Raw genomic sequence first — 16,098 nt, forward strand, 5'->3', positions numbered from 1 at the left:
TAACTTCTTCACTATTATTATCCTGACCTACACTGTCATCATCTCTTACCCGGATTATTGCAGTTGTCTTTTCTTTCTGGTCTTCCTACCTTTGCCCTTGCTTGCCCCTGTTGTCTGTTTTCAATAAAGCTGCAGTTCTTTCTTCCTTTCTTTCTTCTTTTTATCTGGAAATAATTACAGCTTTACAGGAAGTTACAGAAATAGTACAGAGATATTGCATGTACCCTTCACCCAGTTTCTCTCAAGTTACATCTTATGTAACTGTAGTATGCTTTCAAAACCAAGAAATTGACATTGATACATTTTATGCCATTTTTATTACATGTGTAGATTTGTGTAACTAGTGTCAAAATCAAGATACAGAACTATTTTACTGCCACCAAGGTCTCTCTCCTGTTGCCCCTTTGCAGCCACACTCACTTCTCTCCCCTCAACCATCTCCCCCCTCCCCCCCCAGCCCTGGATACCATGCATTTTTCTACATATCAGTGATTTTATATGAATGGAATTATACAGTATGTGATCTTTTGAGAGCTCCCCCCCTCCGCCCCCGCCCACCCTTCCTAGCATAATTCCCTTTGATCTACCCAGGTTTTTGTGTATCCCCAGTTCTTTCCTTTTGACTTTTGGGTAGTATTCTATGGCATGAGTGAGCCAGAGTTGATTTAACCATGCACCTATTGTAGGACATTTTGTTTGCTTTCAGTTTCAGGCTATTATAAATAAAGCTGCTACAAACAATCTTGTGTAGGTTTTTGTGAACAGTTAACAGAAACACAAATTTTTGTTTTTTGTCTTGGTTGGCAGTTTTCCTTTATTCTAATGTTTTGTTAAGTTTTGGCTCTAAGGTTATGCTGGCCTTACCAAGTGAGCTGGGAACTGTCCCTTCTTTTTCTGTTCCTTGGAAGAGTTTGTGTAAGATTGATGTTATTTCTTCCTTAAATGTTTGGGAGAATTTATCAGCAAAGCCTTTTGGGCATGTGGTTTTCTTTGTGGGAAGGTTTTAAATTACAGATCTAATTTCCTTAATAGGGAAAGGGCTGTTATCTTCTTATCAAAGTTTTAGTAAATTGTGTTTTTCTGGGACTTTGTCCATTTTGTCCAAATTTAAAAATAAAGTAGTTTAAAGATCTTATTTTTCTGTTGTTTGCAGTATTTTTAGTGATGTGCTCTTAAAGATTTTTTATTGTTATTTATTTGAGAAAGAGAGAGATAGTGAGAGAGAGCAAGAATGGAGTGGAGAGGGAGAAGCAGGCTACCCACTGAGCAGGGAGCCCAACTTAGGGCTGGCTCCTAGGACCCCAGGATCATGACCTGAGCCAAAGGCAGATGTTTAACCAACTGAGCCATCCAGGTGTCCCTTTAGTGGACACCTCTTGTATACATTTTATACCTCCTTTTTTCTCCCTGATCTCTCCCATTAAAGGTTTGTCAGTTTAATGAATCTTTTCAAAAGAGTCAACTTTGGGGGCACCTGGGTGGCTCAGTGGGTTGAGCATCTGACTCTTGGTTTTGGCTCAGGTCATGAGCTCAAGGTTGTGAGATTGAGCTAAGTCAGGCTCTGCACTCAGTAGGAGAGTCTGCTTGAAATTCTCTCCCTCTGCCTCTCCCTCTGCTCGCACCTGCATACGCTCTCTAGAATAAATAAATCTTTTAAAAAAATCAATATGAGTTTGTTGATTGTATTCTGATAATATAGTGAAATAGACGTTCTGTTTCACTGATCTGTGCTCCTTTATTTTTCCTCACAACCTTCTTTGAGTTTAATTTGCTGTTATTTTTTGTTTTTAACTTTTTGAGGTAGCTGAAATTATTTATCTCTTTTGGTCTCTTATTTTATCATATATACTACTTAGACTGTAAATTTTCCATTTTAAGCCCAGATTTGCGTGCATTACACCCCCCCCCCTTTTTTTTTTAAAGATTTTATTCATTTATTCATGAGAGACACAGAGAGGAAGAGACACAGGCAGAGGGAGAAGCAGGCTCCATGCAGGGAGCCTGACGCGGGACTCGATCCCAGGTCTTCGGGATCACGCCATGGGCCAAAGGCAGACGCTCAACCACTGAGCCACCCAGGGATCCCCTCTTTTTTTTTTTAAGAATTTATTGGGGATCCCTGGGTGGTGCAGTGGTTTGGCGCCTGCTTTTGGCCCAGGGCGCCATCCTGGAGACCCGGGATCGAATCCCACATCGGGCTCCCAGTGCATGGAGCCTGCTTCTCCCTCTGCCTGTGTCTCTGCCTCTCTCTCTCTGTGTGACTATCATAAATAAAATAAAAATTAAAAAAAAATTTATTTGAGAGAGAGAACTCGAGTGAGAGCACAAGTGGAGGGGAGGGGCAGAGGGAGAGAGGGACAAGCAGACTCCTTGTGGAGCAGGGAGCTGGATGAGGGGCTTGATCATGAGATCATGACCCAAGCTGAAGGCAGATGCTCAAGGGACTGAGTCTTCGAAGTGCCTCATACACTTTTTTTGTTTTCTTTTTTTTTTTGTTGTTTTTCTTTTCTTTTTTTTTTTAAGATTTATTTCAGAGCATGGGCAAGTGTGGTGAGTGCGGGCAGAAGGAGAGGGACAGAGAGAATCTCGAGCAGATTCCCCATTGAGTGCAGAGCTAGAGATGGGGCTTGGTCTCAAGACCCTGAGATCACGATCTGAGCTGAAATCAAGAGTTAGAGGGCAGCCCCAGTGGCGCAGCGGTTTAGCGCTGCCTGCAGCCCAGGGCGTGATCCTGGAGACCCAGGATCGAGTCCCACATCAGGCTCTCTGCATGGAGCCTGCTTCTCCCTCTACCTGTGTCTCTGCCTCTCTCTCTCTCTCTCTGCATCTCTATGAATAAATAAATAAAATCTTTACAAAAAAAAAAAAGAGATACTTAACCGACTGAGCCACTGGGGTGCCTCACATTACATCTTTTTTTTTTTTTTTTTTTAAGATTTATTTATTTACTTGAGAGAGAGTGAGAACAAGAGATAACAGAGGGAGAGGGAGAAGCAGACTAACTACTGAGCCAACACAAAGTTCGATCATGACCTGAGTGGAAGGCAGATGCCTAACCCAGGTGCCCCTACGCTCTTTTGACATGAGTATTTTCATTCTCAGTTAAAACTATTATTTTCCCTTGTTATCAGCTCTTTGACATATAAGCCATTTAGATGTCATTGCTTCATTTCCAGACAAATGAGGATTTCCGATTTATCTCTTTATTTTTGAGTTCTTATTCTGAGATCTAAGAACATGTTTTGTATGATTTCTGTCCTTCGATATTTCTTGAGACTTACTTTTTGGCCCTGTACGTGGTTTTTGTAAATGATTCATACTCTGAAAAAGGTATGTATATTCTACAGTTGGTAGTCAGAATGTTCTTTATATGTCAGGTCACATTTGTTTATTTTGTTGTTTAAATCTTATATACCTGTACTATAGTTTTTGGTTAACTTGTATGTCATTTCCTTTCTATAGTGGATTGTCTCTGCTTGCAGGTCTGTCAGTTTTAAATTTATACTGTATTTTTCATTTCTATAAAGTTTCAGATTTTTTTAAATAAAGAATTTTATTTATTTATTTGAGAGAGAGAGAGAGAGAGAGCGAGCATGAGTGGAGAGGAGAGGGAGAAGCAGACTCCTTTGCTAAGCAGGGAGCCCCACATGGGACTCGATCCCACGACCTTGGGATCACGACCTGAGCTGAAGGCAGATGCTCAACCGACTGAGCCACTCAGGCACCCCTATAGTTTCAGATTTTTTGCATAAATTCCTGTTGTCTGTATCTGTCTCTCTTTGAGCATTCTAATCATTCTTTTTTTTTTTTTTTTTAAGATTTTATGTATTTATTCATGAGAGAGACACACAGAGAGGTGGACATAGGCAAAGGGAGAAGCAAGCTCCCTGTGGGGAGCCCAGTGTGGGACTCAATACCCGGACTCCAGGATCACGCCCTGGGCCAAAGGCAGGCGCTAAACCACTGAGCCACCCAGGCGTCCCCTAATCATTCTTTTTAATCAAATGTGTTTTTGAAAGCTCAGTCATCTGGGTCCCTTTTGGGTCTCTTCCGTTGTCTGCTCCTTCTTGATTTTTGATCACAATATCATGTCTTCTCACCTACTTAGTTATTATGAGTGCTGGAGACATTAAGTGAACAGTTGTAGAGAATTTAAAACCCTAGAGTGGGATCCCTGGGTGGCGCAGCAGTTTGGCGCCTGCCTTTGGCCCAGGGTGCGATCCTGGAGACCCGGGATCGAATCCCACATCGGGCTCCCGGTGCATGGAGCCTGCTTCTCCCTCTGCCTGTGTCTCTGCGCCTCTCTCTCTCTCTGTGACTATCATAAATAAATAAAAATTAAAAAAAAAAAACCCTAGAGTAATGATATCTTGGAGGATTTACGTTACTGGGCGATGGCTTGTGGAATTGGCGATCCTGGATCTTTTTTTTTTTTTTGATCCTGGATCTTTTGAATGCAATCAAGGATTAAGGTGGTTTGACACTGAGCTTGAATCCATAGGAGATTCAGACTGTTACTACTTTATTTACTTCTAGTGTATGACATTGCAGAGGTCCAACTCGCAGTGTGGCGGATTCAGCAGGCCTTCTTTGCTTGGTGCATCTCAGGTTTTGACCCCTGAGTGCTGCTAAAAGTTACTGTGTTCAGTTCTTAGTGGCTTCTCCTGGACTTGGAAGATGTATCTAGGGGAAATGTGCCTCTAGTGCAGGGTTTCCATTATGTCTCAGATCTTGACTCCACAGTTCTTTAATGTCCAGGAATAGATGTTTTTTCTACATTTTATTTAGCTTTTCTAATTCTTCTCAGGAAGGCTTTTTGAATTTACTTAGTTTCTCATACTGCGTAGCGGAACTTCAGTATTTTGTAAAAGTTCCTCTAAGTGATAGCAAGGGTTGACAACTACACTCCCTCCTCATCTTCTGTAATCATTCTCTTCTTGTTTAGGCTACTCCAACTGCTCAGGGGTTTATGATTTTTCTTAAGACCTTTGTACTTGCTGTTTTCTCTGCCTGGGACTCTTCCCCCCCCCCCCCCCCCCCATATTGCTGAATGGCTCATTCTGTTATTTTCATCAGGCCTTCATCTAAGGGTAACCTTATCTGTGATATCTCTTGACCAGGCTGATGAATACCACACATAAAATAGCAACCTGGGACACCTGGGTGGCTCAGTGGTTGAGAGTCTGCCTTCAGCTCAAGGTGTGATCCCTGGGTTCTGAGATGGAGTCCCTCATCAGGCTTCTTGCAGGGAGCCTGCTTCTCCCTCTGCCTGTATCTCTGCCTCTGTCTCTGTGCCTCTCATGAATAAGTAGATAAAATCTGAAAAAATAAAAATAAAAAAAAATAGCAACGCCTCCACCTCCACAAGCCTTTTATTTTTCTCCATTTTGCTGACCATCACACAACATGTAATTAGTTTCCACCACAATGTGTAAACTCTTGGAGACATTGTTTTGTCCCATTATATGTCTAGCACCTAAAATTGTCCTGCACATAGGAAATACTCAATTAGGGGTACCTGGGGGTCTCAGTTGGTTGAATGTCTGCTTCTTGATCTTGGCTCAGGTCATGGTCTCAGGGTCATAAGATCTAGCCCCACGTCAGCTCCACACTGGGAATGGAGCCTGCTTAAGATTCTCTCTCTCCCCTGCCTCCTTCTGCCTCTCCCTCCCCACTCTCTCTGTCTCTCTTAAAAAGAACAGAAAATGCCCAGTTAATATTTATTGCTGAATGAATGTAAGAATGAAATTATGATAAAAGTACAGGCTTTATAGGTGCTTGTGAGGTTTAAATAAATTAATATATTTAAGTGAAGACATTTACAGTTAAGGTAAGCATATGGTAAATACCCATGTATTATTTTTCAAAATTGTTGCCTCTCAAATGATATTTCTCATTTCTAGATATTGTAGAAATTGAAAATGACTTGCTTTTTGTAAAGGAGGCCTATTTTTTTCCCTCTCATATTACTATTATGATTAACACCAGATTTTACAACCCTGGGGCTGGAATAGTAGAATGAAGCTTAATCCCTGGAACTCTGTTTATGTAACTGCAGGATTTAGAGAATAGACCTGTATATATAAACTAGCTTGTGATTTCCAAGCAATCAGGAAACAGTTTTTAATGTAACTTAATGAGTTGGAGAGCGATTAAATAGGCATGATTCCTTTTAACTTTTATCTTGTAAGAACTCCATTCTGGGAAACTGGCACACTCACAGTTACATAAGTAATGCAAGTGAAATACAATACTAAGCAGATATAAACAAATACTGTTTTTGTTGAAAAAGAACATCAAGATTGATTGACCTGAGTGGTAAGTATTGACTCAAGCAAATGCTGAAGTCAATGTTTATTGCAAGGCACAGTAAATCTTGTTGACCAGAAAATACATAGTTAATTTCAGTAATATTACAGTGTTTCACTAGAAGTATCTGGAAATCCTATGGAATGAATCTCTTGAGATAGCTTTCCTTTTGGAAAAACCCAACAATGAACTTTTGAGTTGAAGACATAAAGTTCTTTTTAAAGTCCTTACACATACTGATAAGCTTTTCCCTGATTATTTTTAACTTGGATAGCCATGTTCTTCCCTTATGCCTGAAAATGTCATTAGTTAGTTGCTTTATTCAAGAAATTGATTGATCAGTTTTTGTTCCATATCCATTATACTGTGTATAAGATTTATGTTAGATAGTTTATAAGATACAAGGAGGAAGTATCTTTGATGTTCATTGAGTTTAGTGAAAATACAAGATCTCTATATATGAATAGGCAATGGCATTAGACTATATATGACACTTTGAGTCTGATACCATAGAAATTATTTTAGAAAGTTGAGATGAGAGGAAAGGTGAAGAAAACTTTAGGGAGAAGATGAACTGTAAATAAAATCTTTTTTAAGTTTTTATTTTATTTTTTTTATTTTAATTCCCATTAGTTAATTTACAGTGTTATATTCATTTTAGGTGTAAAATATAGTGATTCAGCAATTCCATTATCTGGTGCTTGTGACAAGTGCACTCGTTAATATTTAACTTTTTTTTTTTTTTTTTTATGAGTCATAGAGAGAGAGAGAGAGAGGCAGAGACATAGGCAGAGGGAGAAGCAGGCTCCATTGCACCGGGAGCCTGACGTGGGATTCAATCCCGGGTCTCCAGGATCACGCCCTGGGCCAAAGGCAGGCGCTAAACCGCTGCGCCACCCAGGGATCCCCCCATCATATATTTAATGCAACCCCTCACCTCATCTCCCTCCCTTCTGGTAACCATCAGTTTGTTCACTGTAATTTTAAGAGTCTGTTTCTTGATCTCTCTCTCTCTCTCTTCTTTTCCCTTTGCTCATTTGTTTTGTTTCTTAAACTCTACATGAGTGAAATCATATGGTATTTGTCTTTAATTATTTTGCTTAGCATTATACTTTCTAGCTTCACTCATGTCATTGCAGATGACAAGATTTAATTCTTTTTTATGACTGAATGATATTCCATTATTATATGTATGTGTGTGTATATGTATATATATATGTGTGTGTGTGTGTGTATGTATATATATATAATATAAAAGAATGAAATATACCTCTGTATATTCACATACACATACACACCACATCTTTATCCATTCAGGTATTGATGGATACTTGGACTACTTCCATATCTTGGCTGTTTGAAATATGCTTCTATAGACATCAGTGTGTGTGGATACCTTTGAATTAGTGTTTTTGTATTCTTTGGGTAGCCCAGTAGCATGATTGCTGAATCATAGGGTAGTTCTATATTTAAAACTTTCTGAGGACCCTCTACACTTATCTTCTATAGTTGCTGCACCAGTTTGCATTCCCACCAGCGGTGGAGAGGGTTCCTTTTTTCCCCACATCTTTGCCAACACTTGTTTCTTTTGTTTTTGATTTTAGCCATTCTGACAGGTGTGTGGTGATATCTGTTGTAGTTTTGATTTGCATTTCTCTAATAATGAGTGATGTTGAGCATCTTTTCATATATCTGTTGGCCATCTATATGTCTTCTTTGGAGAAATGTCTTCTGTCCTTTTTTTTTTTTTAAGGTAATCTCTACACCCAACATGGGGCTTGAACTCACAACCCTGAGATTAAGTTGCATACTCCATCAACTGAGCCAGCCAGGCATCCTTGCCCATTTTTTAATTGGATTATCTGTTTTTTGGGTGTTGAATTGTGTTGGTTCTTTATATATTTTGGATCCTAACCCTTTATCAGATATGTCATTTGCAAATATCTTCTCTCATTCCATAGGTTGCCTTTTAGTTTTGTTGACTGTTTCCTTTGCTGTGCAGAAGCTTTTTATTTTAATGTAGTCACAGTAGTTTATCTTTGTTTTTGTTTCCCTTACCTCAGGAGACCTATCTAGGAAAAAGTTACTATGGCCAATGTCAAAGAGGTTATTCCTGTGTTCTCTTCTAGGATTTTTATGGTTTAAGGTCTCATATTTAGGTCTTTAATCTGTCTTGAATTTATCTTTGTGTATGGTATAAGAAAGTGGTCCGGTTTTTTTCTTTTGCATGTGGCTGTCCAGTTTTCCCAACACCATTTGTTGAAGATACTATCCTTTTGCTCACTGTATATTCTTTCCTGCTTTGTTGAAGATTAATTGACCATATAGTTGTAGGTTTATTTCTGGGTTTTCTATTCTGTTCCATTGATCTGTGTGTCTGTTTTTATGGCAGTACTACATAATTTTGATTATGTAAATAAAATCTTGAGTAGGGTTTGAATAGGCAGACAAAAGAATGGTTTGTAGTGTGAGAAATAGAGTTCCAAAAGCATAAGATTTTAGTGCATGGGCTTAAAAAATTTATAGAAATAATAAATGTTAAATTATAGACATATCTGAAAAGACAAAAATCAAAAACTCTTCCACTAGAGATAGTTACCTTTATAATTTTGATATATATCTTTCTAGACTTTTTTATGTTCATGTATATTTATAGGTGTAAAAAATATAAAGATATTTGTGTGAATGTTTATTAATACATCTGAATAAATAGGAAAATAAATATATAAAGGGATAGTATACTATTGTGTGTATATATAGGGATATATATATATATATATATATATTCATTTTAGGTGTAAAATACAGTGATTCAACAATTCCATACATTATCTGGTGCTTGTGACAAGTGTACTCCTTAATCTCTACCATATTTTTAATTCAGCCCCTCACCTGGGGTTGAATTAAAGGGATATTATATATGTGTGTGTGTGTGTGTGTGTGTGTGTGTATATATGTGTGTATATATATGTGTGTATATATGTATATATATATGTATATATATGTAGTAATTTAATTGATCAGTGAGAGTACTGTGGTCTTTGTGATTCCTAAGATTTTCCTTCCTGAACATACTAGATACATTTGGTTGAGTAAGTAGATTCATTGTTTTTACTGATAATGAATCTCTAATAATTTTTTTAGGTGCTGGGTCTTCAGCTCTGAAGAGGCCATTTGAAGATGGATTAGGGGATGATAAAGATCCCAATAAGAAGATGAAACGAAACTTAAGGAAAAGTATATAAAAATCTTTATTCTTAGAGATATGAGCTAGAAAAGATTTGTAGTTTCAGACAGGAAAATAAAAATTACCAAGTGAAGAATTTGATTGAATTGGAGTTTTAAAAATATATCTTATATGAGAAATTGATGATTGGATAACTTTCGTTTTCAAGCTTCATTGCTTAAGATATATTAGTATTGACAAACTAAATTGATGTTATAATAATTCATGTCACTTATATAGTGATGTTAGTATAATTTAAGTAATTTTAGAATCACTGATGAAGTGAAATTGTATATATATGTTTTCAAATTCTTGCTTTTTAAAACCTGGTGAATTAATAGTGGTCTTTCAGAATCTATAGATGCATAGATTAAAAGCAAAATGATTTAATTTCTGATCTCATTTTTTGTTTTGTTTTTGTTTTAAACAGTTCTGGATAGTAAAGCAATAGACCTTATGAATGCACTAATGAGGCTAAATCAGATCAGGCCTGGGCTTCAGTATAAGCTCTTGTCTCAGTCCGGCCCTGTCCATGCCCCAGTCTTCACAATGTCTGTAGATGTGGACGGTACAACATATGAAGCCTCAGGGCCATCCAAGAAAACAGCAAAACTTCATGTAGCAGTGAAGGTACAGTTTTGCTTTTGTTTAGCAGGGCTTTGTTATTTTATGTTATAAATAAGGTGCTTATTTTTCTCAAATAAATTAATAGAATTTTTAAAGATTTTAAGGACAATGACACAAAGACTTTTGTCACCTCTGGGTTACAAAATTTTTCTTTTTTGGTTTTAAAATTATTGGTGTTGATTATACAAAATTTGGAAAATGCAGAGAAAAGTAAAGACAAAAATGGGGCAGATCATTAATATTTATATTAATGATATTTTATGTTAGTATTTATATTACATGTAATATATAAATATGATATTCATATATTCATATATATTTATATAATATACTTACAATATGTTTGTTTAGGTTGAGCTCACAGTGTGTATTTAATTTATCTTATGATTTCTTTCATTTACTATGTTATCAGTGTTTTCTCATGTTATTAAAATCTTCACAAGTAATTTTTAATGGCTGTATGATTAACATGATATGGTTGTACTATTATTTGTTTAAATATTTTACTACCATTGAATATTTTGCTGTTTGCAGATTTTTCCAATCATAAATAAATTTAATTATTATCTTCGGGCATATGGTGCCTTTTGTGTATTCCAGAATATTTTTGTAGGGAATAAGATCCAGGATTGAACCAACCAATCATGCATGTAGGTTTGTAGAAAGTCCCTAAATCCTGGAATTTTTCCATGAGTATATTTGCCCTCTCGTAGACAAATGTGAAAATGTCAAAGATCATGTAGACTAAAGATCAATTTTCATTTAAGAAGTTATGTAACAGTATGGCATAAGACAGAATTGGTCTCTTTTCATGATAATTCCATTTTGCAAGTATTATTAATATAGATGTGAACATTATCCTAGATTCTAAGGATACAGCAGTGAACAAAACAAAACCCTTGGCCTCCTGGAGCCTGCATTCTAGCATGGAAAAAGATTGGAGACAAATATACACATGAATAAATTATAAGCACGATGTAGGAAAACAGTAACTAAGCTGTAAAAATATAAAGCAATATTTATGTTGTGTCTTGTTTATAAAAAGGGGTACTTCAAGTATGATGAAATAGTATGAGTTTAAAATGAAGCAGAGGGCAGCCCGGGTGGCTCAGTGGATTAGCGCCACCTTCAGTCCCGGGTGTGGTCCTGGAGACCCGGGATCGAGTCCCACGTCGGGCTCCCTGCATGGAATGGAGCCTGCTTCTCTCTCTGCCTGTCTGTGTCTGTGCCTCTGTGTGTGTGTGTGTGTGTGTGTGTGTGTCTCATGAATAAATAAATAAAATAAAAAAAAATAAATAAATTCTGAGAATGAGTCACAAACTTAGATCTCAGTTCTCTAGCATCTAACTCAAAAAGCTTGTGAAATATCCCTTTACTGTTTGTGACATAAGAACAGACAGTTGATTATAAGAGTCATAGTTGTTTTGGTTTAGAGATCAGTGGGTATTCTTCTTTAGTGGGTCTTCATAAAAAAGGATAGCAGTGACATCCTTTAACATCATGGGTGATGCAGTGACAGTTTGTGAGCTATTTGTTATAATTGCCTTTAATGTAAGCTAGTGGTCTCATAGCAACTTGGAATTAAGTAAAATTTGGGAGTAAGAACAGTGCAGATTTTGTAATATGACAGGATTTAAATACTATTTGTTCTCACAACTACTACTAACATTTTGGTATGTATTTTTCCAAGCCTTGTTTTTTAACCTACAATTCCAAAATCCAGAAAGCACTGAAAATGAAAAGTATTTCCAAAGTTTGATGCAGACTCACTTGATGGGAAGACCTGACTTGAATTGATGTCGAACTACTCTTAGTCTTTATTATTCCATTTAGTGTGAATATTTTATGTGTTTTGTGCACAAACATGGGGTGCACCTGAACTCACCTAGGGATTTGGAAAATATATAGTAAATATTTTATATTAGTTTTCTAAACTGAAAAACTATGAATTCTCAAAATAGTCTGGCCCCATGTGTTTTAGGATAAGGAATAGTGGGACCTACATAATAGGTATACAAAAAATATATTTAAAATAAGTATTTTTTTTTGTTCATCTAAGAATATGAGTTTTTAAAATAGTTATCACAAAGTTCTCCTTTTTAATGATGGCCTAATATTTTTTATTATCTATAATAACATAACTAATCCTTTTAGATTTAGATGCTTCCAGTTGATTGCTTTACATTTTTTTGAACTAGTCTCATTATCCCTTAAGATATATTCTCTGGGCAGTTGGCTGGCTCTGTCAGTAGAGCATGTGACTCTTGGATCCTAGAGATCATGAGTTCAAGCTCCATGTTAGTTGTAGTGCTTATATTATTTTTATTTTTAAGATTTTATTTATTTATTCATGAGACAGAGAGACAGAGAGGGAGGGGCAGAGACAGGCAGAGGGAGAAGCAGGCTCCACACAGGGAGCCCGATGCAGGACTTGATCCCAGGACTCCAGGATCACACCCTGGGCCAAAGGCAGGCACCCAACTGCTGAGCCACCCAGGGATTCCCCTGTAGAGCTTATATTAAAAAAAGAAACAAGGATATATTCTAGAAATGGAATTTCTAGATCAAGAAGAGGGCACATTTGAATAATGCATTAATTCACTAAATATGTGTTGAGCTTCCTATTATATGTTAAGCATGTATATATTGCCATCTATATACGAGAGTTTTCAAGTTCCGTATAAGTGGGTTTTTTATAAGTTTTATACGTGGGTTTGGGAGTGTTTTATATTTAACATATGTTTTTGAAAATAGGTCCCACTGGATAAAAATTCTTCTATTCCTTACTCAGCTTGGTAGGGGTCTGTATTTGTTACAATAAATCATACCAGAGAATCAAATCTAAACAAAATATGAAAAAGCAGTTCCTCCCCCAAGGAACTGGGGAGGGGAGCCAGCAGTGGGTACCTGACATGATGGAGATCAGTTGCCAATTTTTTCTTTCCTGTTTCAGCCCTTTTTTTCTGATGGTCCCTCACAAAGAACATAATCAGCCATATTCAATAAAAATGGAAAGAAAGGATTCAGTCCCAAGATTTATTCTCTATACTAAGTGAACCTGGTGCAGCATTAGGTTATAGTTTGTCGTTGTAATTGTAATTGTGATTTTTCAGCCCAATTGATGTATTCATTAGATTTGATTTGTTTGCCAGACACTTGAAACTCACTTTTTTTTTTAGTATATCAGTTTTTTGGCTTTAATATTGATTCCAAGCAAACTTTGCTTTTAGAGGTCTGAGAACTCACTACTTTTTTTTTTTTTTAGTTGAGCTGTATTGCAAATACACTAAGTTCCTTGAGGTTATCCATCAGTTAAATAAACTATAATGTAGTTAAAGATGTTGCTATAATAACAGATGAAAAAAGGAAGAAAAAAATTAATAACAGATGAATATGATATGTGAGAAAAGCACAGAAATGGTATTAAATAATTCACAGATTATTTTAATTGTTTGTATGAAATTGGGAAAAGCTGCATGTCTTTCATTTTTATTGGAATAAACAAATCAAATTTATTTGTGACTCTTGACTTTTGACTTGCAGTTTGTATTGGCTAGTATTCATTCCAGATTGATGACTGTTCTCTCAGAGTGAGATTGTTCAGGGAGACCATATTTACAAGACTTATACAGTGGAGAAAGTGTTTTAAAATATTCAAGAGGATAAACCAAATGATGTTAACATACTTAGTCTTATAGTACTACCTGAGAACTTCTAAAAGTTAAGATATTGAAAAGAGGTTCTTAGCTTTCTTCCAGTGATTACAAAGAATTAATTTATGATTTGAAATGTTCAGCAGAATGCCAAAGTCTCCATATGAATTGGGTGAATAAATTTCAAATGCTCTTGGTACAGAGTTCTATTTATGTCCATTTTTAACAGATGTATTATTTTATTTATATTGGCAGAACCCATTATAGAAGATGCCATTGTGTAGAAAGAAAGTTTCGGCTGCCTGGTGTCTCATTTGTGGGGCTATCGTTAACTTTTTTTTGAGACACCTATTAGGTATAGTTGGGATTGTAAAGAAATATGACATACACTTCAGCAACTTAAAACATTAGTCAAGGGGGATCCCTGGGTGGCTAAGAGGTTTAGCGCCTGCCTTTGGCCCAGGGCACGATCCTGGAGTCACGGGATCAAGTCCCACGTTGGGCTCCTGGCATGGAGCCTGCTTCTCCCTCTGCCTGTGTCTCTGCCTCTCTCTCTCTCTCTCTCTCTCTCTCTGTGTGTGTGTGTGTCTATCATAAACAAACAAACAAATAAATAAATCTTAAAAAAATAAAACAGTTAAGAGCTGAAACAAATACAGAGATGTTTAGATAGGTTTAGGAACGTATCTCCATATATTTTGACATAAATCTTTAAATTAGTAACTGATAGTGCAGTATCAGCCTGTTTGAAAGAGGCTTATAAAAATGATAGTGCACATATTTTCTTGTAAACATCTCAAAAGCAGTATAACCTGGCAGGAGATATTAAAGTGGCAGGAGATATTAAAGCCATGCTTGTATGTGTGTGTGCTCATGGGCATTGCACACCTGCAGATAGACACACACTGTTAAGAAAACTTTATTTTAAAAAAGATAAGTGCTAGGTATTGAATGGTAATATAAGAAGAATGGACATTGGAGAAAGCCATAACTTGTCCTTGAGGGGCGGGGACAGAAATACAAACCTGATACTGTTCCTGGTTCACTTGGTATAGAAAATAAATCTTGAGCCTGAATCCTTTCTTTCAAGTATTGATTATAGTTTAAGTTGGAAGCAAAGAGGTCAATAGTAGAAAGCTTCAGATATTATGTAATTAACAGGCAAATTAATTCTAATATGAAGACTTCTTGATTCCCTTTCTGTGCTAATTTCCCCTAATGGATGGAGTCATAGAATTTAGAGGTCAACTAATCAGTCTTCTTGTTTTGCAGTTTGGAAAATTGAGGACCAGAGGAGAAAGACAGGATTAGACCCCAGGTCTTTTGCTTTGTAGTCCATTGTACTTTTTTCATTATGCTATTTTACTTTTCCCCTCACCTCCTTGGTTGAATGTGGCTATGTTGTTTTTCTGCCTCTGGCCTCCAAATTAAATGAACCAGAAGCAGCCTCAGGTTTGCATTTCTGTCATCCTTTATTTAAACCTAATTATTCTGAGGATGTTTGTCCCATTCTCCATGGTAAAACTCTAGTAGGTAAACTTAGTTTAACAAAAGATTCATAGATTTAGCATCACCTTGTTCTTCCTGCAAAGTGTTTCATGGATTCAAATGTTGTGGATTTGAAATTTGTTCTCATTATTTCATCTATTCTCTGTGGTCTCTGATGTTTGAATAAAACTAATTTGTACAGGTGTTACAAGCAATGGGATACCCAACAGGCTTTGATGCAGATATTGAATGTATGAGTTCCGATGAAAAATCAGATAATGAAGGCAAAAATGAAACAGTGTCTTCAAACTCAAGCAATAATACTGGAAATTCTACAACTGAAACCTCCAGTACCTTAGAGGTATATTTATATTTTTTTCTCCTTAGAAAAAAAGGAGTATATGTAGATTGTAGAAAATTTGAGAGATGTGGGAAAGTGTAAATAAGAAAATCAAAAGCATATACAAATGTGTGTATTCCAGAGGCTGCCATTATTAATATTTTGGTTTATTTCCATCCACCCTTTTTTTCTGGGAGTATTTTTGTGAGAGTAGTCATATTTTCATGCAGTTTTACATCTTGTTTTTTTTCACTTAACTGTAAAAATATCTGTTAACATAACTGTGTAATGCACAACACATGAATGTCTCCTAATTTAACTAGCATTTTCCTTTTGTTGGCCATGGAAGTTCCTTCCAGTATTTCACAGTTAAAATATATCAACAATATCAACAATAACTGAAGAGTGAAAAACCAGAAGATCTAGCGAGGAATATAGGATTATAACTGAAGAGT

The 16,098-nt window shown here is 36.5% G+C and overlaps 1 protein-coding gene across 9 annotated transcripts in view; it reads left to right on the plus strand.

Annotated features, from left to right (window-relative positions):
- Positions 1-16,098, plus strand: part of LOC112677168 (spermatid perinuclear RNA binding protein) — a 146,781-nt gene that overhangs the window by 101,116 nt on the left and 29,567 nt on the right. For all 9 annotated transcript variants that reach the window (XR_007413109.1, XR_007413108.1, XR_007413107.1 and 6 more), the window contains 3 exons: positions 9,454-9,546; positions 9,966-10,165; positions 15,506-15,664. Coding sequence is in view for 6 of the 9 variants with exons in the window: in XM_049114472.1 (XP_048970429.1) it covers positions 9,454-9,546; positions 9,966-10,165; positions 15,506-15,664 (452 nt within the window). In the remaining 3 variants the exon portion in view is untranslated. The remainder of the gene's footprint in view (positions 1-9,453; positions 9,547-9,965; positions 10,166-15,505; positions 15,665-16,098) is intronic.

Source organism: Canis lupus, chromosome 9 (assembly GCF_003254725.2).
Source record: "Canis lupus dingo isolate Sandy chromosome 9, ASM325472v2, whole genome shotgun sequence".
Taxonomy (NCBI): domain Eukaryota; kingdom Metazoa; phylum Chordata; class Mammalia; order Carnivora; family Canidae; genus Canis; species Canis lupus.